The sequence below is a fragment of the Hyperolius riggenbachi genome, chromosome 1 (assembly GCF_040937935.1).
Source record: "Hyperolius riggenbachi isolate aHypRig1 chromosome 1, aHypRig1.pri, whole genome shotgun sequence".
Lineage (NCBI taxonomy): Eukaryota > Metazoa > Chordata > Amphibia > Anura > Hyperoliidae > Hyperolius > Hyperolius riggenbachi.
The window spans coordinates 608887930-608911053 of NC_090646.1; the positions used below are offsets into that span (position 1 = coordinate 608887930).

The 23124-nt window shown below is 43.9% G+C and overlaps 1 protein-coding gene across 5 annotated transcripts in view; it reads right to left on the minus strand.

The window, feature by feature from the left end:
- Window positions 1–887: 887 nt before the first annotated feature.
- The window catches only part of LOC137559090 (leukemia inhibitory factor receptor-like), a 169234-nt gene continuing 146997 nt past the window's right edge, over window positions 888–23124 (minus strand). For all 5 annotated transcript variants that reach the window (XM_068271787.1, XM_068271790.1, XM_068271788.1 and 2 more), the window contains 5 exons: window positions 21788–21940; window positions 12080–12226; window positions 8151–8247; window positions 3532–3613; window positions 888–1232 (listed from right to left, as the gene is read on the minus strand). In XM_068271787.1, coding sequence (XP_068127888.1) covers window positions 984–1232; window positions 3532–3613; window positions 8151–8247; window positions 12080–12226; window positions 21788–21940 — 728 coding nt within the window. In that variant the 3' untranslated portion in view covers window positions 888–983. The remainder of the gene's footprint in view (window positions 1233–3531; window positions 3614–8150; window positions 8248–12079; window positions 12227–21787; window positions 21941–23124) is intronic.

Below are 23124 nucleotides of genomic sequence, written 5' to 3' on the forward strand. Positions count from 1 at the left end.
CATACAATCTTGGTTGTACAGATTTACCAAATCCATGTAGTATAAGGGCCAACAGATTGAAAATACCTGGAATGATTGATTGGTTAAGCACTTATACTACCTGAAAGTGGTAAGATTGAACAACCAAGATTGTATGGTGTGTGTTGAGCCTTAGGCCTCTTTCAGATGAGTAATTAATTCACCGCCTGTCGGCTGCTCTCCTGCACCGGCAGGGCGCTTGTTATCGCTCTGTACCGGAGCTAGACAAAACAGGGCCACCTGCCATTAACTATAAACCAAATAACATTGTATTTATAAAGCTCCAACATATTACGCAGCAATGTGTTAATATGCACAGAGCTAGATACTGCTTCCTTGGCAGTTGGAAACAGCTGCTATTTCCCACAATGCAACAAGGTTCACAGACAAGAAACTGTCAAGGCCTTACCCTAATTGCCCACCCAATGATCTATTTGAGAAAAAGTAAAGAGGTTTTCTGTGAAGAGGGCATCAGATACTGACTGGGATGAAGTTCAAACCTCGGTTTAAAGAGAAACTGTGAGCAAGGAATTAACTTCATCCCAATCAGTAGCTGATGCCCCCTTTCCCATGAGAAATCTTTTTCTTTTCACAAACGGATCATCCGGGAACTCTGCATGGCTGATATTGTGGTGAAACCCCTCCGACAGTGTGATGTCAGGACCATGGTTCTAACATCACACTGTGAGAGCCTTGTTGCATTATGGGAAACAGCGGTTTACAGCTGCCAAAAAAGCAAGCAGCAATCTCCTTCCACTGATATCACCTGCCAGCAGTAAAAAATGTCACCATGTGGTAAATGTCAATGTAAATCGGGGAGAGGAAAGATTTTACAATGGGCAAACACTGACTAAATCATTTATACAGAATTGTTGTAAAAATGAAGCACTTTTTTTTTATTACATTATTTTCACTGGAGTTCCTCTTTAATTTACTCATTGAACTACCCTAATCATGGGACAATCTCACTTATCGTGATAGACCGTATGTGGCAGCCTTCTCAGCAGGTTAAGCATGGACTTCATAGAGGAATAGTCTTGTTTGGGTGGAACGTGAGCCATAGGAGTGCACTGGTCCAGATATTTACTGTCTTTGTTAGTCATTCTGTCTTCTGATAGCAGCGACGTGTCAGTCAGTTCTAAAATCACCTCCAGATTGGAATTTACATAGTTTGCTTCTTCTTCATGAGGCTGAATTAGGTGGAACAGCCTTACCTGGAGAAACAAACATATTCAGTGTGTCCAAAGAAAAAAAAATAATGTAGTTTCAGCTGGGTAGCTTTTTGTTTCCACTTTTCATCACTTTCAAAGTAAACCTGTATGTTTTTGAAAGCTAAAAGCTAGACACTTAACTCCCCTTCCCCCTACACCTAGTTGTTTTAGCACTGTGTCCCCCAATACTCGCAGCCAGGGACTGATCAGGTCTGTGCTACTGAGCAGACACAGGTGGCTCGCATATGTGCAGTAACAGGTTGTGTGCTCCTTCAACATAATCCAAAGAGCAATAGAAGAAAACAGCAAGGGCATTGCTCTTTTAAAAGCCATTTATTGCAAAGTGGGTATACACAGATTTGGGGGGGGGGGGGGGGGGTTACAGCTGTTTTGTGACTTCTGTTGCTTCCTCAGAGGCTGTAGAACCTTTGAGGAAGCGACAGAAGTCACAAAACATCTGTCAGGCACACCTGTAACCCCTCACCTGCCAAACCTGTGTATACCTACTTCACAATTAAGAGCTTTTAAAAGGAGCTGTGCTGTGGCTGTTTTCTTCTATTGCACTTTGGACACAGCCTCTTTTGAAGTGAGTACTAATTTGGGGAACTTTTCTTCCCCCTACAGGTGTACTGTAGCCCTTAATGGACACCTGAAGTGAGAGGTATATGGAGGCTGCTATATTTATTTCCTTTTAAACAATGCACATTCCCTAGCAGCCCTGCTGACCCTCTGCCTGTAATACTACTTTTAACCATAGACCCTAAAGAAGCATGTAAATGAAATGGTTGACTAACATTAACTGGATTAGCTGCATGCTTGTTTTAGGTATGTGATTTCGACACTACTTCTGACAGTTCAGTAGGACTGCCAGGAAACTAGTATTTAAAAGAAAAATACATATGGCAGGCTCCATTTCCCTCTAACTTCAGTTGTCCTGAAGGGACACTATGGCAAAATACACCTAATATCACCACTCTAATGGAGAAAGCATAAATATCTCCGTAAAGCTTGAATTAAAAAAAAAAAAAATTCCTGCAAATACTTTTTTTTCTGACACTTTGATTACAGCTGGCCCCAAACTGCCACACGTAATATAAATATGTAGGCGTACATGGGCTTGCCGATGCCTGCACCCGCCGCAACCGGATCTGGTTCAGCACAGCATCAGGCCTCTTTACAAAGTTTGACACTTTGATCCCCAATCGTCACCATGCTGCGCTCTGTTGTTACGCAATTCACCAGTGTATGCACTGCATGTTGGAGCTTCAGTATGTGAGGTGGTGCAGGCCTCCTCCCTGATAATGGACAAGTTTCCTCCTTGCACTGGTGCAAGGAGGTAGAAACCCCACCGGCACCCCCTGTAGCAGTACAGGCAGGTCTCTTTCCCTCTTGCTAACTGAATTTTAAAGAAAACCTGTAACTAAAAAAAGTTCCCCTGGTGGGTACTCACCTCGGGTGGGGGAAGCCTCTGGATCGTATTGAGGCTTCCCCTGTCCTCCTGTGTCCTATGGCGGTCTTGCTGTGCCCCTCTGAACAGCAGGGATGTAAATATGTACCGCGCAGGCGCAGTACCGGCTCAGAGATGGGCAGAAATAGACGATCGCTGTCCGCTCTACTGCGCAGGAGATGCGCAGTCGCAAGTCGCCTGCGTAGTAGAGCGGACCTGACAGATCGGCTATTTCCGCCTATCTCTGTGCTGAGAGCCGCAACAGCGCCCCCGCTGGAGCCAGGGAAGGTACATATTGTATATCAAGCCTTGTCAGGCTTGTTGAGCCAGAATTGTGGGACGATTTGGGGAGCCAGCGCTGGATTGCCTGCAGCTACAGGGATGGGGGAAGCCTCATTGGGACCCTGAGGCTTCCCCCTCCTGAGGTAAGTACCCCCCCCCCCCCCCCCAGGGGACTTTTTCTTTATTACAGAGTCTCTTTAGAGTAAGTCCTGGGGGGAGGATATATGAGTGACCTGTTAAATGGATTGGAAATGGTTGAAGGTGCGTACACACAACTGTCGCCCATAGCAATAAAGGACAGTGTATGACTGTTATGCAGACTCGATGCTTGGCTACAGCTGAGCAACGTGTACTGTTGATATGCATTGATATTGATAGGCAGAGGGAAGGAAGGACGACACTGTACAGTATGATGGAACAAAATTCGGTGAGCAGTATGAAGGAGATGAACAATGCGTATAACCATCGCTGACGTTTAAACATCCAGCTTACAAGTGCAATTTAGTAATTAATTACATAGATAAAGAAAAATGTGCCTGAAAATGTAGATACCGTCCATTTCTGATGACATACCTTTGCACCAGGTTCTTCAACAATCTGGCAGAGCTGACTGTGTTTAGGATTGGGGATTTCGGGAAAATACAACTTCCTCGTTCTGTAAAGACAATGAAACCGAATTTGTAGAAAACACCTTTTTATTGTTTTTCAGCACACACATTATTTAACACTGGTGGATGGTCATGTCTAGGAGAACTCATGGAGAAGCATGTGATTTGTTTGATCAGCTGATAGATTTTCACAAGCTCTGATTTGCTGTGATCACATCCTGCTTTATCACATGATCATGAGTAGCAAATCAGAGACTTCCATATCTATCACCAGTGACCAAACTGATCATATGCATCTCCATGAGCTCTCCTCGACATGACCATCACTACTGAGGGTTGGTGCACACCAAGAGCACATTTAAAAACACTCGCATTTGAAAAGTGCTTGGCTAATGTATTTGAATGGGATGGATCACACCAGAGCGATGTGATTTTCTCCCAAACGCAAGTCCTGCAGCATTTCTGCACTTTTCTGAGGCGATTCAGCCTCAATGTCTGGTATAGGAAAGGGGAAAAACGCTCTGAAAAGCGCTAGAACAGAGCAATTTTCTAAGCGTTTTTGATACAGAAGCTGTTCAATTCCAGCTTTACTGTAACAAAAAAATAAAAAAACACTACACTAAAATGCTCCAAAAATTGCTAGGCAAGATTAGAAAATCGCTAGGCACATGCCTAGAATCGCTCTGAAAAATCACTTCAAAAAGCGCTGAGCGCATACGATTACGCTAGCGCTTTTTGGTGTGCACTGGCCCTTAAAGAACAAGCGACACCCATGCTAACCTAGAAATAAAAAACACATATATAAGTAGATAAATACTACTTCTACTTACATAACATATGTATTGTGCTATCCACGTAATGATTCCTGTGAATTTTACAAAGGAAAAGCAGAAAATCCTATTCTAGGCAGTGGCCATCTTGCCAAGCTAATGCTGACATCATATCCTCCCTGACTCTTGTTTTCCCCCCTCCCTTCTCTTGCTCATTGTGTATTCATTAGCTGTCCTCCCAGAGTATTTTCTTTATTTACACATCCAATCACTGAGTCACCTCAGCCTTGCTTGTAAACACAAGTGATCAGCTAGGCAGGGAAATAAATGGAAAAGGAGGAATATATTATAGATAAAAAGAACTCCCAGCATTCAACTCTTTGGCACTAGGGCCAGTGCTCCTAAAGTATGTGATAACTCCAAACCATAACAGCAGAAAAAGTTTTGAATGCAGGATTAGCATCTTTATCACTTAATACACTCAGACCAGTTGCTGTTGAAATTTGATTTTTATGGTGACAATACCGCTTTAAACAACTTTTTTTCTGTTTTCTGCCTATTATTGAGATGCAGCAATTTATTTTGTAAATATTATATATTGTCTATGTTTATTTTGTAGGTCAAGTACAAACCAGAAAGAATAAAGTAAGGAACTTCCTAATTTATCTCTTTTAACCTCAGGAACTTTAGGAAATATAGGTTAAGAGGATCTAGACACAGGTGGCCATACATCAAGCGACTTGGCAGACAATTGACCCTCCGATTCCGATTATTATAATCAGATTGGATGAAAATCGGTGCCGCCAAGTGCATAATTGGTCACACATGCTGCAAGATGTCGGGCCATCGTGGTCGGCCAGGTGTGTGGCAGTAATATCAGGACGAGCGACGAAACTCCTGGCGCTGTTCACCTAATCTATAAATGTGTATGTTCATTTATACATTACCTGTCCTGTGTCGTGGTGCCCATCCTCTTCCGAATCCACCACGGTCCGCTACACTTCCCATACACACTGATAGCACGCCGCCGCGCATGTGATGTCACACAAGTGGCACACCGGCCGGCATGTATAGGGAAGAGTGGTGGATTTGAAGACGGACGGGCACTGCGACACAGGACAAGTAATGTATAAATGCACATGCATATACATAATACATTAGGGGAGAAGCGGCGGGCTTGGTCGATTACTCAGATTTCATTCTGAAATTGATCGGGAATCGGTATCGGTCTGCAGTATGTGGGCAGCCAACAAATCTTTTTCTAATCAGATCTGATCAGAGAGAGATTTGTCTCTTGGTCAAATCTGCCCAATCTTTGCTAGATATATGGCTACCTTTAAGGATACCAGAGCTCAAAAACGTCAGAGAAACGGGGAGCAGGCTGGGCCAGTATTTACTGTGCAGGCACAGGGCTGCGCGCATCCTACAGCCTGGAGCACACTGCACATGCGTATGATGTCATGCACCGTCATACGCATGCACAGTGTGGTCCTGGCCTGCACCTGCGCGCAGTAAATGCCAACCCGGGTGACAAGGAGACAATCCTGGGGGGCTTTTAGGTGAGCTAGGGCAGAGCGGGGGCAGATAGGAGAACGGGGGGAGCAGTGGGCATAAGGACAGGTAGTAGTATATGCCTGCTTCCCCTGTTTCTCCGACATGTTTGAGCTCTGGTATCCTTTAAGTATGTGCATTAAGCAGGAGATTGGGTTGTTTATATTATAGTAAACAGGTTAAACTTGATAAGGTGCAATGCTGAGAAACTATCTTTCATCTTTGCATCACCTATGCAATGAGCTTCTGTAGCAGACTGTAACCCAGCTCTAACTTGAGCTATGATGCTGTATTACTATTTGATGTGGTGGGAGGCTTTTGATTGTTATCACTGTTACATTATCTATGCATTCCTGATGAAGTCCTTATGGGCAAAACATGTAGAGTTTGAGGTGTCACTGCACAACAGTGTTGTACAAATTTCACATTTTCGGTACATTTGTATCTGTGGGTCGTTCGTAAGGTGGGGACTACTATATTTGCTTTACCCCAGACATAACACCTGTGTTGTCCCATGAATTCCATTTTATTTCATCAATCCATAGAACACTATTCTAAAAGGTTTGGTGTTAATTAATTTTGGGGAGCAAATAAGGAGCAAGCAGGTATCATCCAGACAGAGTGGATTTTCTCCTTTTCAAAGTGAACCAGAGATGAAGCACCCTCATGTATTTTAGCATATATATCAGTGGGAACTGAGCATTCAGTCTGGCTTTGCTATAATGACTCAGCCAGGGCAGCCATCAGGGGGGTACAACTGACACTGCAGTGAGGGGCCCAGGGCATCTGGGGGCCCTGGGCCCCCCAAAGTACTGAAAGGGCCACGTGCTGGCTTCGGGCCTGTGGGTCACTAACCAGCACACCGCGTTTCAGCACTAAGAGAAGAGTGACATCAGCACTTGAACGTGGGGAGCAGATGAGTGAGCCCACTACAGCGGACTTTCTATACTGGGTCACCACTTATATCTGGCTACAGGCTACCTATACTGGGCCACCACCTATACCTGGCTACCTATACTGGGGGCACCTATGCCTGGAAACCTATACTGGAGGCACCTATACTTGGCTTGGGCAGGGGACGAGCTGACAAAGAAGTGGACAAGAGGTAACAGAGGGCGATAAAAGAGACACAGGGGGAACAGAGGCAGACAAAAGAGAACAGATAAAGGATAAGAACAGACCTACAAATCCCTATCTCATTTGTTAACAGAGGACTACCTGTATTTCGCTAGTATTTGGCCCCACCCACAACATACCATGGTCACACCCACTTTTGGCCATATCACGCTGTGCATGCCGCTTTCTTCAGTGTCTGGGCCATGCACAGTTTTCGCTGCAGCGCACTTCGCACATGGACACGGGGGTGGGGTGGCTAGTGGGCAAGCACAACAACCAGTGGGTGGCCCAGGGAGGGGGGCCCAGGCCTGATGATGTGTGAGGGGCCCCAAAATTTCTGATGGCGGCCCTGGACTCAGCTATAATGATTCCTGAGCAGAGCCAGAAGGGGGCAGGCTTGGGCTTAAAAAGACATCAGAGAAGAAAGACTCAGCTATAATGATTCCTGAGCAAAGCCAGACTGAATGCTTAGTCGTGGATTTTATCAGGGCTGATAACAAGCAGGCTGAGCAGTGAAGAAAAACAAAGAGCAGGGTAGGTCTTTTCTCTGTTCCCACTTATATATATATATATATATGGTAAAATACATGAGGGTGCTTCGTCTCTGGTTCACTTTAAGCATGATACACACATCCAATTTTGATTGGCCAAAGACTGACCAATTTTACTAAATCCATGTAGTATTAGGGTTAACAGATTTTGAATACTATGAACAGACTGTGTTAATAAACTCTCATACTTCATGTAGGTGGTAAAATTGGTCAGTGATTGGCCAACCAAAATTGGAAAGGTGTATCAGGCTTAAGCCTGGTACACACTTTTAATTATGATCGACCAATCACTGGCCAATTTTACCAGCTCCATGTAGTATGAGTGTCACCAGATATTAAATATATGAGCAGATTGTGTAGGGTAAACCCTTATACTACAGGAGGATGCGGTAAAATTGGTCAGGGATTAGACAATTATAATTGAAAGTGTGCGCCAGGCTTAACCCTGCTACGTATCTGAGTCTTTTTTTTCATGTTGTGTGAGTAATTCACTTTCAGACAACCATACTCTTGCAGCCCCCTAGTGAAGTTGATACTTGGGTCATAGGCCCATAAGCACTGCGCTGCAGATCCATAGATAATAAATCCATACCTACCTGTGAAGTGTATAAGCACACACACTGACTACAATCACTGCTGCAATCATCAGGCCAACACATGCAGATAGAAGGATGACCTGAAATTCACCTTCATCTGTTTGAGGAGAAAGAGCAGATATGAATAAGGGATAATATGAACAGTCTTTAAAAGTTGCATTGTATAGAATATCTTAATTTTGCAGGACAGAAAAAAACATGTTAAAGAGACACTGAAGCGGAAAAAAATTATGATATAATGAATTGGTTGTGTAGTACAGATAATTACTAGAACATAAGTAGCAAAGAAAATATTCTCCTATTTTTATTTTCAGTTATATAGTGTTTTTTTGTAACATTGCATCGTTCTCTAATATGTGCATTTTACACTCAGCATTCTAAATGTTTTTACAGAGCGGGTTGTGAACTATTGACCTGTCCTCTGGCAGAGAAAAAGAAAATCCTTGACTGAAAGCTCAGATAACAACCTTCAGAACTCAGAGCTCTCTGCCACTTTGAAGTAGAGCTCAATGGCTTTTTTGCATAGATAACAACTGGAGTCTCTTAACTCTTCCTGTACTGGAAACATTAGACTTATGTCTCTGCTCCTAATGTTTTATTTTTGAGCTGTACTACACATACAAATCATTATATCATAATTATTTTCCACTTCGGTGTCTCTTTAAGGCCCGTAAACACCACTGACAAAAGCAGCCGATAACAACCACCTCAGCCAATAGTCAGGCACGTGTACAGCAACCCCCACACCCACCACCGTTCCCTCCAGAGGATCAATTCACCCCTGCGATGGCCGATCGCATTGTCTGTGCTGCTTCCCGGCCCGACATGTGATGTCATGCACGCTCCGTTGTACTGCTGGGAAGTTTGCAGTCTACGGCGCATGCGCTGTTCAAGTTCACGCCCTTCCATCCATCACTCTCGAGGGTTCTGCGCAAGCACAGTTACAAGTCTTACAAACTGCACATGCGCAGCATGCTCCTGGCCATGAGAGCGCAGTAGCCTGGACTTTACTGTGGCTGACAGTGGCAAGACGGAGGGGACCGGATCAACCAGTCAGTTTCCATGTCCTTTTGCTAGCTAAGACCTGATTGGTTGCAGTACACAACTGTTCCAGTTCCTTAGTACTTGTCTTAATTCGTGATGTTAGCTACAAGTACGTACCTACTTGTAATCAAAGTTTAAATGAGATAGCGCTGGCCGCGGAAAAGGGGGGATTAATTTATCTATGCCAATGCGCTCCAACTGCAGTCCGCATGAGGTAACTACTTCCTCCTTCCAGGTCTGAAGGAGGAACTAGTGGAGTTACATGGACCCCAAGTGGAACGCACTGGCTATAGGCAGCGGCATTGTTATAATTTAAGTATTATATGTAGGCCTCAGTTATTTGAACTGAGTTAGTTGAAAGGCTTGATTTGCACAGGGTCTCTTTAAGCATAATTTCTCGGAGAAACCAGAAGCAGATTGTCCTCGTCCGAAGGACAGGGACACTATCTGTTCCAATGTACAGACTTTTAGACTGCAAAGGGGAGAACAGAGGCCAATATTTAATAAACAGAACATTCCTGTATGTAGGGAAAAGGGATCATAGAATATTAATCAAGTAGGTGGGTATTATGACACCACGAGGGGTCTGAGCCAATAGTAGGTTTTGGGGGATGGCTCAGATGAGGTAACAATTAACTCTTTCCTGGTCAGTATTAAGGTTCATGATGGGCCAAAGGAGCGCACTCTTACTTTCATGCTCTCTATCTATTGACTGGAACTCTAATTACTTTCCTTTATTTATGTAATCTCATATAATGTATGCTGTATATAGGTAGTTAGATGTAACGTAGTATAGACAGAAGATGACCCGATTACCTTCAACAGGAAGGTGATCAAGAGCCTGTAACGCAACGGACATACTACAGAAGAATTATGCTTTGCTAAGATGTAACAAACTGTATCTGTATATCTGTTTACTGAATAAAATCTTCAAACTTGGAAGACACCTAAAGAAGTTCGTGTCTGCAGCTCTTACTAATGAGTTGCTGGTGCCGGAAGAAAGGTGTGTTGCCGATAGAAACATATAGTTCCTTACAGTTTCTAACAGTTTCTTACAGGCATAGGTAAGTGAATCACCCCTGCCGCGTGCAATGCTATCTAATACAATCTTTAGAAAAATTAAAGAAACATTTCTAGCATTCCGGATCGATTAAAATCTAAAAAAAGGGAAATCCGTTTCTAATGAAAAAAAAAAAGCTTTTGTTTTGTTTTCGGGAGATCGGATCATATTTATAGAATTGCCGTAAAAGTGGATCATTTTATTGTATGGTGTGTGGCCATGTTTAGTCTATTGATCTCCCAGCCATGTAGGCACTGCCTTTATTCTGTTTGCTGTGGCCTGGCGATGTCCCCAAAATGATCCCCCTTTGTTCTAAGAATACACCTTTCCCAGCATGCAATCCTCATTACTGTGTTCGACTTTTCTTTAGTTGTAACTAATATGCTCTTTCTTCACCTCTACAATTGCTTATTGATTCCAGAGTTTCATGTATTGTAATCAATGGGTGGTAATGCAGCAATCAGTTCAGCCTCAGTGTTCCTTATTGGCTATAATTGAATGTTGTTTCTTCATTTTGCATTTCATTTTTCAGAAACTGAAAGGAGCAGATTATTGTGCTTTCTCCACAGTAGTGGTATTACTGTATGTGAAAGTTTTCTACTAATTTATAGAGTTGAGTACTTTTCCTGTAATTGTCGTTGTTTCTGTATTAATTGCATGTAAATTATTTGATTTTTTTTTTTTACTTGCGTGATGTCATTTCCTGGGAGTGACTTTGTACAGATATATAAACTCAGCTCATCCCAGCCAAGCAGCATGTTCTGTATACCTCTGTATGTAAGGAAATGGAGGATTCCCATTGCAGGGGAATAAATGCGGTTGACCGCTACTCTTCTGGCTTGCCGGCTTGATGTCGGTTCTGTCAGATTTTAACTGTCTACTTTTTTTTTTCAACTGCATATCCTGAACAGCAGTTTAACTGCCAAAATAGTAAGATACCAGCCAGCCTCCCTCATCACATGCACACTATTTTGTCAGTTAGACTTTGCAACTGCTGCTCAGGAAATGCTGTTTAAAATAAAGGAAACTCTGAGAATCCCCCATGAGGAGATGAACTGGCCCAAAACCTGTCGGTTCTGTCAGATTTTAACTGCCTACTTCACGATAGTGGTCCTTTTAGCTACATGTAATAACAATGTACCTAGATGTGAAGAAACAGTTTAAATTGAAGTATCAAAAAAAAATGCTCGAGCATGATCTGGAAAAGTACTGGCAGTTACATTTGTAGTGTAGGAGGCCCAGAAAGCTCTCTCACTCATGCACATTTGAAGCTCCCACTGGCCACATAAATAGTGTCAAGTGGTGACAATTTTTTTCCCACTGGGCTTGAGTTTCACACCTGTGATTTAAATGAACACATATAAAATGTACCCACACTTAGGGCCTGTTCAGACTATCTGCGTATGAAGAATGCGTTTAAAATCAAAGAAACGCAAGTTGAAAAACGCATGCGTTTTTCTTGCGTTCTAATGCGTATTCTATTGCGTTTTGCACACACACGTGACCCAGGGAAAAAAAAATTATGGGAACCGCAGAGGAAAACGGACGCTAAAAACGCAATGGTACGCGTTTTTGATACGCGTCCATAGACTTTCATTGCTTCCGTTTCTATGCGTAACGCACAGAACTGCGTGTAGCAATGCGGATGAGAAACGTATGCGTCTCATACGCATACATGTGAACTAGCCCATTCAAAAGCATTAGGAGCCGTTCCTATGCGTTTTTGGTACCCAGACACGTTCCCTGAAAACGTCCAGGAACGCGCATAGTCTGAACAGGCCCTAAGATCTGTTTTTCTTCAGAAGGAAAGATAATGTACTGATACCATGTGTGAGGGTCCGGAACATGCATGGAGCGCTGCGCTGTCCTTCCCCTTTAACGGTCATCCCAGACACTTTCACTTCATATTTTTGACCCTTAGTCAGTCCTTCCAACCGATAACTTCTCTGACTTGAGGAATTCACTGTTACCTCTAGAATTAAAATATGAACCCAATTATTTAAAAATGATACATGTGTATTACACACCTATATTTCATAATAAACACATTTATAATTAGCAAATCATTTTGCCCCTATAAGGCAGATGAGATCCCTATGGCTGCCTATGGTTTATAATCACCCAGCCATTTTCAGCATCCGTACACTTATGCAGACAGCTGCTCACTGCTACCGTAACAGCTCTAGCTGCTCCATCCATATCCCGACAACCCCCACCACTGCCCATTGCTCTGTGCAACAACAGCACACATCTGAACATCAGGTATGATCGTTACTGTCAGTGCTTTGTCCTGTTCCTAACAGTGCTGTCCTTTCAGGGTCGGATTTCTGGAGAGGCCCCAAAGGCCCGGGCCTTGCTACATATGAAAAAGAAAGTTGCAAATGGGGAGCAACACATGAAAAAAGGGAAGCTGATGCTCAAGGAAGCTGTACATGAAAGAGAGGGGCTGCATTATATGTCTGTTAGACATGGAAGAGGGGTCTGAACATAAAATGGGATGGGTCTTGCTGCACATGGAGGTGGAGCCCCAAAATACTTGGCCTAGGGTTGGTAAGAGTATAAATTTAGTGTTGTGTGTCCTTCAACATATCAAGGTACATAAAGTTATTGTCACATGTTCCACCACTTCACACATATTTCTGCCTCATTGTCCTCTCTACACACTTTACCGAGAATTCATATACCAGGGAAATATCACTCACAACACTAGGTCCAGAATGGACAGTCCCTATAGGTATCAGAGTTAGAGTAAGGTAACTCAAAAATAAAAACTAAATAGTTAAAAGAGAGAGTCCTAGTCAGGTGTCTCTTCTCTTGAAGGTCGGTGTGCGTGTATGCACTAAACGATAGGTGGAGGTCCTTGCTGATCCCCCACACTGGCTATTGCCAGGGTGGTGTAGCTATTCCACATAAACCAACCCTCAAAGATAGGGGCAGTTGCCTCAGGTGTGCTCAATCTCAGTATGTTTGTAACCGCGACCTGCAATACCCTGGTGAGGTAGGCAACTGTCACTATAAATGCTGAGGTGACCAGGTGCATAAGTGCTATTTACATAGTGCTTGCATAATGATGATCTGACATGTTTCACCCTAAACGGCTTTATCAAAGATTGCTGTACATATATACAATGAGGTAAAAGTGCACCCCCCACCAACAAAGTTTCCCCCAGCAAAAGCCCCAGTCAGAGCTGAAGCACCCCGTTCGGTGCACATATATATACTGAGGATGATGAATTGACCGTCCCCGGAGGGTGTGTCAGGCCACATTGTACATACCAGTTCAGTGGTGCTGTTATGGAGGGCAGTCTCGCTCTATGGGTAATCTTTGCATGCCCCTGAACGAGCGTTGTGGATACAACGCAGCGAGACTCATGACTACGCCGCACTTCCGGTTAGCAGTGACGTCACATCCGGTCCCAACGTCACCATGGGAACAGGGGACGCTGCACATGCAAACAAAGCGTCCCATTGGTGGGACACATTATGGAGGACAATGCGTACACACATCATTAGGGACGCGTTATTCACCTACCCGCATGTTTATTACTTCCAATGCGCTATATGCATAAGTGGGTGGCATAAGTCCCGCATAATTATGCGGGGACAGATCTACTCACTGCGCACATATTTGGCGGCAATAGGGACAACTAGCTGCACCATTTGTGATCTATATAGTGTCACATATATATATCTATATAGAAGCTAGTGGATGCATCTATTAGGGACTTGTTTGCATCCACTGCGTGCTGCTCGAGTCCATAGCATCTTTTTACAGTGTGCGTGTGCCACTCCAATAAGTGCACAGGCTATCTCTCCATCTGTGTCCATTTATGGGATGGCGTACCCGTTTTGCTGCACTGAGAGATCCCACTCAAATTCAGAGCATGCTTAATGTCTACCAGTGCACGATGTGGGGCCCCATCCCTTAATTTCATAACATATAGATCATTCAATCAGATGTGTGTACATAAAATGTACAATATGGAGTATACACTATACAATATGCAGCTTACAGATGCAGTGCCTATAAAAAGCACGCCAGGTTGAAGTCCTCATTCAAACCGCCTGGAGCAATCGTGTCCAGGCGATATATCCACTGGGACTCTATCTGAGTTAGTTTCCTGTCCAGGTTTCCTCCCCTTATGTTTCTCCTCCAATGTTGGATCCCCCAAAAGGAGATATCAAATCTGGACTGAGAGTGCACTAAGTTCATGTGCCTAGCCACCGCCGTGTCGTTCTTATGTTTAATATCTCCTATATGCTCCAGCACCCTCTCTTTCAGTGCTCGGGTGGTCTTGCCCACATATAGTAAATCACAGCTGCATCTGGCTGCATAGACCACTGCCTTGGTGTCACATGTTATGAATGATTTTATCTCAAAGACCCTGCCGTTATTTGGGGCTTTAAATCTCTTGACAGTGGGCATGTATTTGCATGCCTTGCATTTTCCACAGTGGAAGGACCCATTCGGTCTCGTGGGTAGCCATGTGTTTGATTGTGTTGGGATTTTGGAGAACGTACTGTGCACCAATATGTCCCTTAGATTAGGTGCCCTTCTGTAAGTAATAGATGGATTAGGGGTTAGAAACCTGGACAGGTCCTTGTCCTTTATGAGAATTGGCCAGTAATGTTTGACTATATCGAACACAGTGTGTGAGTGTTCAGTAAAGGTGCCCACAAGTCGTGGTGGCGCACGTTGTTGTAAATTGCTAGCTGTATCCCGTGGCTCGGTCACTGGGGTGGTCAAAGTCTGTTGTCTGGGGGTCGATTTGGCACGATCGTAGGCATTTTTGATCACCTGATCTGGGAAGCCCCTTTGTTGAAATCTCTCAGTTAGCAGTTTGCTTTCTTTCTCAAATGCTGATTCATTGGAGCAATTCCTGCGAGCCCGCAGGAACTGACCTATAGGGATGCTCTTGCGAAGTGACCTGGGGTGGGAACTATCCCATTTCAACAGAGAATTTGTGGCTGTCGGTTTGCGGAAGATACATGTCTCAATCCCACCATGTCCATCTTTCTTGATGGTTAGATCAAGAAAATTGATCTGAGTGTCACTCACTTCGTATGTGAATTTCATCCCTATCTTGTTCATGTTTAATATAGTGACAAAATCAACAAATAAATCTCGGGGGCCCTCCCACAGTATTAGGATGTCATCAATAAAACGCCCCCAGTAAGTGATGTGTGCCGTATAGAACTCAAGGTCCTCAGCGAAGACAATGGTGTCTTCCCACCAGCCCAGGAACAGATTAGCAAATGAGGGAGCACAAGCCGTCCCCATGGCACTGCCCCTGAGCTGGTGGTATGTCTTACCCCCAAACCAAAAGATATTGTGGGTCAGAATGAACGACAGTAGACTCATGATAGTAATATTGTGCTGTTCCAAATGTATGCCCCTTGTTGACAGAAAGTGTTGTACTGCTTTTAATCCCAGATCGTGTTGGATATTACTATATAGGGCCTCCACGTCAATGCTGGCAAGTAGTGTCTGTGGTGCCACTGTGAGATCTTGGAGGTTTTTAAGGACATCCTTTGTGTCCTTCAGATATGATGGCAAGGTTTCAACAAAGGGTCTGAGGAACTTATCCACATACTGACTAGTCAAGTCAGTCAAACTGTCACGACCCGACACGATAGGCCTCCCTGGTGGTGGGGACCTATCCTTATGTATCTTGGGGAGGGCATAAAATACGGCCATCACTGGATGTTCCGTGGATTTTTTAAGGCGTTCGTAATCTTCCACATCCAACCCTCCATTTTCATATCTATTCTTTAATAGTTCCTGTAATTCAAGCTGATGATCAGATAGTGGGTTTTTGGGTAGTTTCCTATATTGTTGTTGGTCGCCCAGCAACTCCATGCACATATGTTCATACATAGGCAAATCCATCACTACTATGTTACCCCCTTTATCAGCAGGTTTAATTACTATTTGATCATTTTTCTTTAAATCCTCTAGGGCCTGTCTCTCCTTTTTGTCAAGATTATCATGCATGGGGTGATGATATGTGTCGATTTCCAACTGTCTCAATGCTCGTGTTACCATCTCAACAAAGGTACTGATCTGAGGGTATTGTGTTAGAGATGGACAGAAGATGCTTTTTTTCTTGTCACCGCTCGGTGGCACAAGTTCTTCTGTCCCTTCATTATTTTCTCTGAGTAGTTGCTCCAAGGCCTCTAGGGCCTCCCTTTCACATTTTCTACTTTTTCTATCTTTTGCTTCCTTAGACTCAAACACTTTGATGAGAGCCAGTTTGCGTGCGAACATATTTATATCTTTTACCCACTCAAAGGCATTGTATCTAGCTGTTGGTACGTATGAGAGACCCTTAGAGAGAAGTGTTATTTGTATCGCAGATAATGGATATGTAGAAAGATTTACGACTCGCATGGAATTACATGTTACACTCTTACAAGGTGTGTCATTTACCACTGATGATTTGCTTTGCCTCTTTTGTGGCCTGTGTATCCCCATCTTTTTCTGTCCCGTAACCCCACTGGTTGCTGTGTTGGTGCGTTGATATCTGTATTTACACATTGTGGGTCCGGTGTACCCAGTGGTTTCTCTAAAAAACCTCCCTGTGGGTTTCTTGGGTTCGGGTGTTTCTTGGGGGGGTGTTGTTGTCGGGGGATATATGGTTTCTTCTTATTCCTGTTCTTATATCTATGATATGTGGGAGCCCCTGCTGCAGATCCTGTTTCACTTTCTGATTGAGTTTCTAAATCAGAAGCGCTAGGTTGTGGGTTGCCCTGTTCCCCCTCCCCCTTAGGTTTCTCAGACCAAGTGTATACCTTATTGTTTTTGAAATCAAGGCTGTCCCGTAAGAATTTCTTTTGTTTTCTATTCTTAATATCCTCAGTGTATGCATTAACCTTCCTCTGAAGTTTGTCCTCAAATTTCTCAAAATCAGGATGTCCTGAAAGTTCAAGTAATATCTTTTGTTCACCTTGCAGTTTGTTACGTATCTTTTCAGAGTGTTTTAGTTCATAATCATGTAAGTATTTCATTTGTTCCAACGTTTGTCTTGTTTTTAGTTCATCCCACCCTTTCATGAAATCAGTGTCCTGGGTATGTGAGTGGGGTCTCGTAAGAATACGTAGGCCACGTACTGTAATTTGTTCCTTCAAATATATACTGTAGCTAGCCACTTCCCATGTCGAGCGAGTAAATTCTTTATAGGTCTTAAATATATCTCTAAAAACAGGCTCTACATCTGTATCTGCACTGTAAGTGCTGTCATCATCATCATCAGTAAGATTGTTTATGAATGCATCCCTAACTGTACTAGTGAGGGATTCAATGGTTGGGAGGCCCTCTGATAGATAGGCCATACCCAGTACAAGAGGTGCTCGGTACACCTAAACTACAATGATACTACACACTTTACCGAGAATTCATATACCAGGGAAATATCACTCACAACACTAGGTCCAGAATGGACAGTCCCTATAGGTATCAGAGTTAGAGTAAGGTAACTCAAAAATAAAAACTAAATAGTTAAAAGAGAGAGTCCTAGTCAGGTGTCTCTTCTCTTGAAGGTCGGTGTGCGTGTATGCACTAAACGATAGGTGGAGGTCCTTGCTGATCCCGTACACTGGCTATTGCCAGGGTGGTGTAGCTATTCCACATAAACCAACCCTCAAAGATAGGGGCAGTTGCCTCAGGTGTGCTCAATCTCAGTATGTTTGTAACCGAGACCTGCAATACCCTGGTGAGGTAGGCAACTGTCACTATAAATGCTGAGGTGACCAGGTGCATAAGTGCTATTTACATAGTGCTTGCATAATGATGATCTGACATGTTTCACCCTAAACGGCTTTATCAAAGATTGCTGTACATATATACAATGAGGTAAAAGTGCACCCCCCACCAACAAAGTTTCCCCCAGCAAAAGCCCCAGTCAGAGCTGAAGCACCCCGTTCGGTGCACATATATATACTGAGGATGATGAATTGACCGTCCCCGGAGGGTGTGTCAGGCCACATTGTACATACCAGTTCAGTGGTGCTGTTATGGAGGGCAGTCTCGCTCTATGGGTAATCTTTGCATGCCCCTGAACGAGCGTTGTGGATACAACGCAGCGAGACTCATGACTACGCCGCACTTCCGGTTAGCAGTGACGTCACATCCGGTCCCAACGTCACCATGGGAACAGGGGACGCTGCACATGCAAACAAAGCGTCCCATTGGTGGGACACATTATGGAGGACAATGCGTACACACATCATTAGGGACGCGTTATTCACCTACCCGCATGTTTATTACTTCCAATGCGCTATATGCATAAGTGGGTGGCATAAGTCCCGCATAATTATGCGGGGACAGATCTACTCACTGCGCACATATTTGGCGGCAATAGGGACAACTAGCTGCACCATTTGTGATCTATATAGTGTCACATATATATATCTATATAGAAGCTAGTGGATGCATCTATTAGGGACTTGTTTGCATCCACTGCGTGCTGCTCGAGTCCATAGCATCTTTTTACAGTGTGCGTGTGCCACTCCAATAAGTGCACAGGCTATCTCTCCATCTGTGTCCATTTATGGGATGGCGTACCCGTTTTGCTGCACTGAGAGATCCCACTCAAATTCAGAGCATGCTTAATGTCTACCAGTGCACGATGTGGGGCCCCATCCCTTAATTTCATAACATATAGATCATTCAATCAGATGTGTGTACATAAAATGTACAATATGGAGTATACACTATACAATATGCAGCTTACAGATGCAGTGCCTATAAAAAGCACGCCAGGTTGAAGTCCTCATTCAAACCGCCTGGAGCAATCGTGTCCAGGCGATATATCCACTGGGACTCTATCTGAGTTAGTTTCCTGTCCAGGTTTCCTCCCCTTATGTTTCTCCTCCAATGTTGGATCCCCCAAAAGGAGATATCAAATCTGGACTGAGAGTGCACTAAGTTCATGTGCCTAGCCACCGCCGTGTCGTTCTTATGTTTAATATCTCCTATATGCTCCAGCACCCTCTCTTTGAGTGCTCGGGTGGTCTTGCCCACATATAGTAAATCACAGCTGCATCTGGCTGCATAGACCACTGCCTTGGTGTCACATGTTATGAATGATTTTATCTCAAAGACCCTGCCGTTATTTGGGGCTTTAAATCTCTTGACAGTGGGCATGTATTTGCATGCCTTGCATTTTCCACAGTGGAAGGACCCATTCGGTCTCGTGGGTAGCCATGTGTCTTAAAGAGAGGGTGCTGGAGCATATAGGAGATATTAAACATAAGAACGACACGGCGGTGGCTAGGCACATGAACTTAGTGCACTCTCAGTCCAGATTTGATATCTCCTTTTGGGGGATCCAACATTGGAGGAGAAACATAAGGGGAGGAAACCTGGACAGGAAACTAACTCAGATAGAGTCCCAGTGGATATATCGCCTGGACACGATTGCTCCAGGCGGTTTGAATGAGGACTTCAACCTGGCGTGCTTTTTATAGGCACTGCATCTGTAAGCTGCATATTGTATAGTGTATACTCCATATTGTACATTTTATGTACACACATCTGATTGAATGATCTATATGTTATGAAATTAAGGGATGGGGCCCCACATCGTGCACTGGTAGACATTAAGCATGCTCTGAATTTGAGTGGGATCTCTCAGTGCAGCAAAACGGGTACGCCATCCCATAAATGGACACAGATGGAGAGATAGCCTGTGCACTTATTGGAGTGGCACACGCACACTGTAAAAAGATGCTATGGACTCGAGCAGCACGCAGTGGATGCAAACAAGTCCCTAATAGATGCATCCACTAGCTTCTATATAGATATATATATGTGACACTATATAGATCACAAATGGTGCAGCTAGTTGTCCCTATTGCCGCCAAATATGTGCGCAGTGAGTAGATCTGTCCCCGCATAATTATGCGGGACTTATGCCACCCACTTATGCATATAGCGCATTGGAAGTAATAAACATGCGGGTAGGTGAATAACGCGTCCCTAATGATGTGTGTACGCATTGTCCTCCATAATGTGTCCCACCAATGGGACGCTTTGTTTGCATGTGCAGCGTCCCCTGTTCCCATGGTGACGTTGGGACCGGATGTGACGTCACTGCTAACCGGAAGTGCGGCGTAGTCATGAGTCTCGCTGCGTTGTATCCACAACGCTCGTTCAGGGGCATGCAAAGATTACCCATAGAGCGAGACTGCCCTCCATAACAGCACCACTGAACTGGTATGTACAATGTGGCCTGACACACCCTCCGGGGACGGTCAATTCATCATCCTCAGTATATATATGTGCACCGAACGGGGTGCTTCAGCTCTGACTGGGGCTTTTGCTGGGGGAAACTTTGTTGGTGGGGGGTGCACTTTTACCTCATTGTATATATGTACAGCAATCTTTGATAAAGCCGTTTAGGGTGAAACATGTCAGATCATCATTATGCAAGCACTATGTAAATAGCACTTATGCACCTGGTCACCTCAGCATTTATAGTGACAGTTGCCTACCTCACCAGGGTATTGCAGGTCTCGGTTACAAACATACTGAGATTGAGCACACCTGAGGCAACTGCCCCTATCTTTGAGGGTTGGTTTATGTGGAATAGCTACACCACCCTGGCAATAGCCAGTGTGGGGGATCAGCAAGGACCTCCACCTATCGTTTAGTGCATACACGCACACCGACCTTCAAGAGAAGAGACACCTGACTAGGACTCTCTCTTTTAACTATTTAGTTTTTATTTTTGAGTTACCTTACTCTAACTCTGATACCTATAGGGACTGTCCATTCTGGACCTAGTGTTGTCATTGTCCTCTCTATCAAGCATGCTTAGCATAAGCTGACTAACAATTCCTTAGGTGTATAAATGCTGAATGGTGTATGCGTTTTGTTTTTAGTTTGTATTATTCAGGTGAAGAAGTCTGAGATTTCAGGTCCACACTAACCTTTCATCATGCCCTTACTGGAATTAGATGCCTCCTATAAGCACAGTGCATTCTGCGGGTACACAGGCAAATTACCAGGTAGAGTAGGAGTGACAAGACAGAGGAACATGTTGCCAAACTGTAGCGTGGCTACTGCAGTAAATATAACTAACGCTGAATAACCACCACAAGACCGCGGACGATCGATCAGGGGATACGCAGCGAGGAAAGATGCGATGAACAATCATTCCCGATCCATCTTCCGCAATCGTGTACCATGGATACAAATGGGTATGAACACGTCTTTGAACGATTGAGGTAATTGGCATGGGGTCAATAGAGATCAGAACAATCGTCCTGATGGGATCCGGCATGTTTCATTAAACAATGTTATGCGATATCACGGAAAAAGGTCATTTGTTGTTAATGATTCAATGTGAAAATCTTCTAGTGTGGGTATTAGACATAAGAAGTGCTAAAACAGTCCTTGTGTACCTGGCAACAAGGAAGTGGGCTTACTCCATGCTTATTGGTTTAAAGAATGTGGCTGAGATGGTGACAAATACTGTCTTCTGACATAAAGCGCTTATCCTGAATACTACATATACTCTCTATCACTTACCATAAATGGTGTTTCTTGATGTATCTATACAGTATATTCTATAGGAAAGTAGAAAGCCCGGACAGTCCTCTTCTGGTATCTCTGCCCATTCAATAACTGCTGAGGTCTTGGTCACATTTTTTACTGTGAGGTTGAGTGGACCAGTCCTGGGAACTTATAATAATCATAAATATAAGTTTATAAATCTTGGCATACTGCTAACAACTATTTTACCATTTAAAGAAAATATATTTACGTATAAAGTAGTATGAGACCATCAGGCACAGAGGGTCTCACATAGAACCAAGACACTTATTTTAGTGGCTCCTCCAGGACATTAGGCCACCAAATGGAAAAAAATGCTACATGCATCAGCATCATAATTGCAGTATGCCAAATCATGGTGCTGGTTTACCTCTATTTAGTTTCATCAGCGTAATATTTTCTTGAAAACGATGGTGAAGGAGGAGGACAGTGAGAAGTAGGGATTCGTATGTTTACCACTTTTTTCACCGTCTTTTTCCAGGCCAGTTCAAACCAAAAATCGCAAAGCGTAATCATAATTGTTTCGCTTTTTTTGGAGTGATTTGAAGCGATTCCTGACTTTTGCCTAGTGGTTTGAAGAGTATGTTTCACTGTCACCATGCGAGTTTTCCACAGTAATGCACTTCATGCAGTTTGTTAAGATACCACCACACCGGACGCACTGTGAACGTCACATAGCTTTATCATTGCAGTGTAACTTTCAGTGTTACAATGCGTCTGTTATGTCACCGCAACATTGTGAAACTATCTCTCAGAGGGCTCACAATCTAATCCCTACCACTGTCATATGCCCATTGTAGTCCAGGGCCAATTTAAAGTGGACCCGAACTCTTGCACAGGACAGAAGGATAGCCTGTGTAATTCCCCCTCATTTGTCTAATCACAATCACAAGTTGTAATCTGATCCCTCCCCTGTGTCATATGACTGCCTATGGCAGAGAAGCCAATTTGAAAGCACAGGCTGTAAACAATATGTCTGCTTCCATGAATCAGGAAGTAGAAACAGTGCAGATTTATTTTAGGATTTGTATCAGCTGTAACAAGTTTTTTTTTTTTTTTTGTTTAACTACTTGAAGACCGCCTCACGCCAATGGGCATGACCGCGGCGGCACCCCCAGGACCGCCTAACACCAATTGGCGTCAAGTCCTGGGGCTGCAGTTTCCCAGGGAACGGCCGAGCGCATGCGCGATCGTTCCCTGCCCGTTCGCGGAGTGGAGTTCCGTGAATAGCCTGCTAGCCGCTGATCGCGGCTAGCAGGCTGCTTGTAAACGAAAGGAGAAAGAAATCCCCTTTGTTTACAAGCGTACAGCGC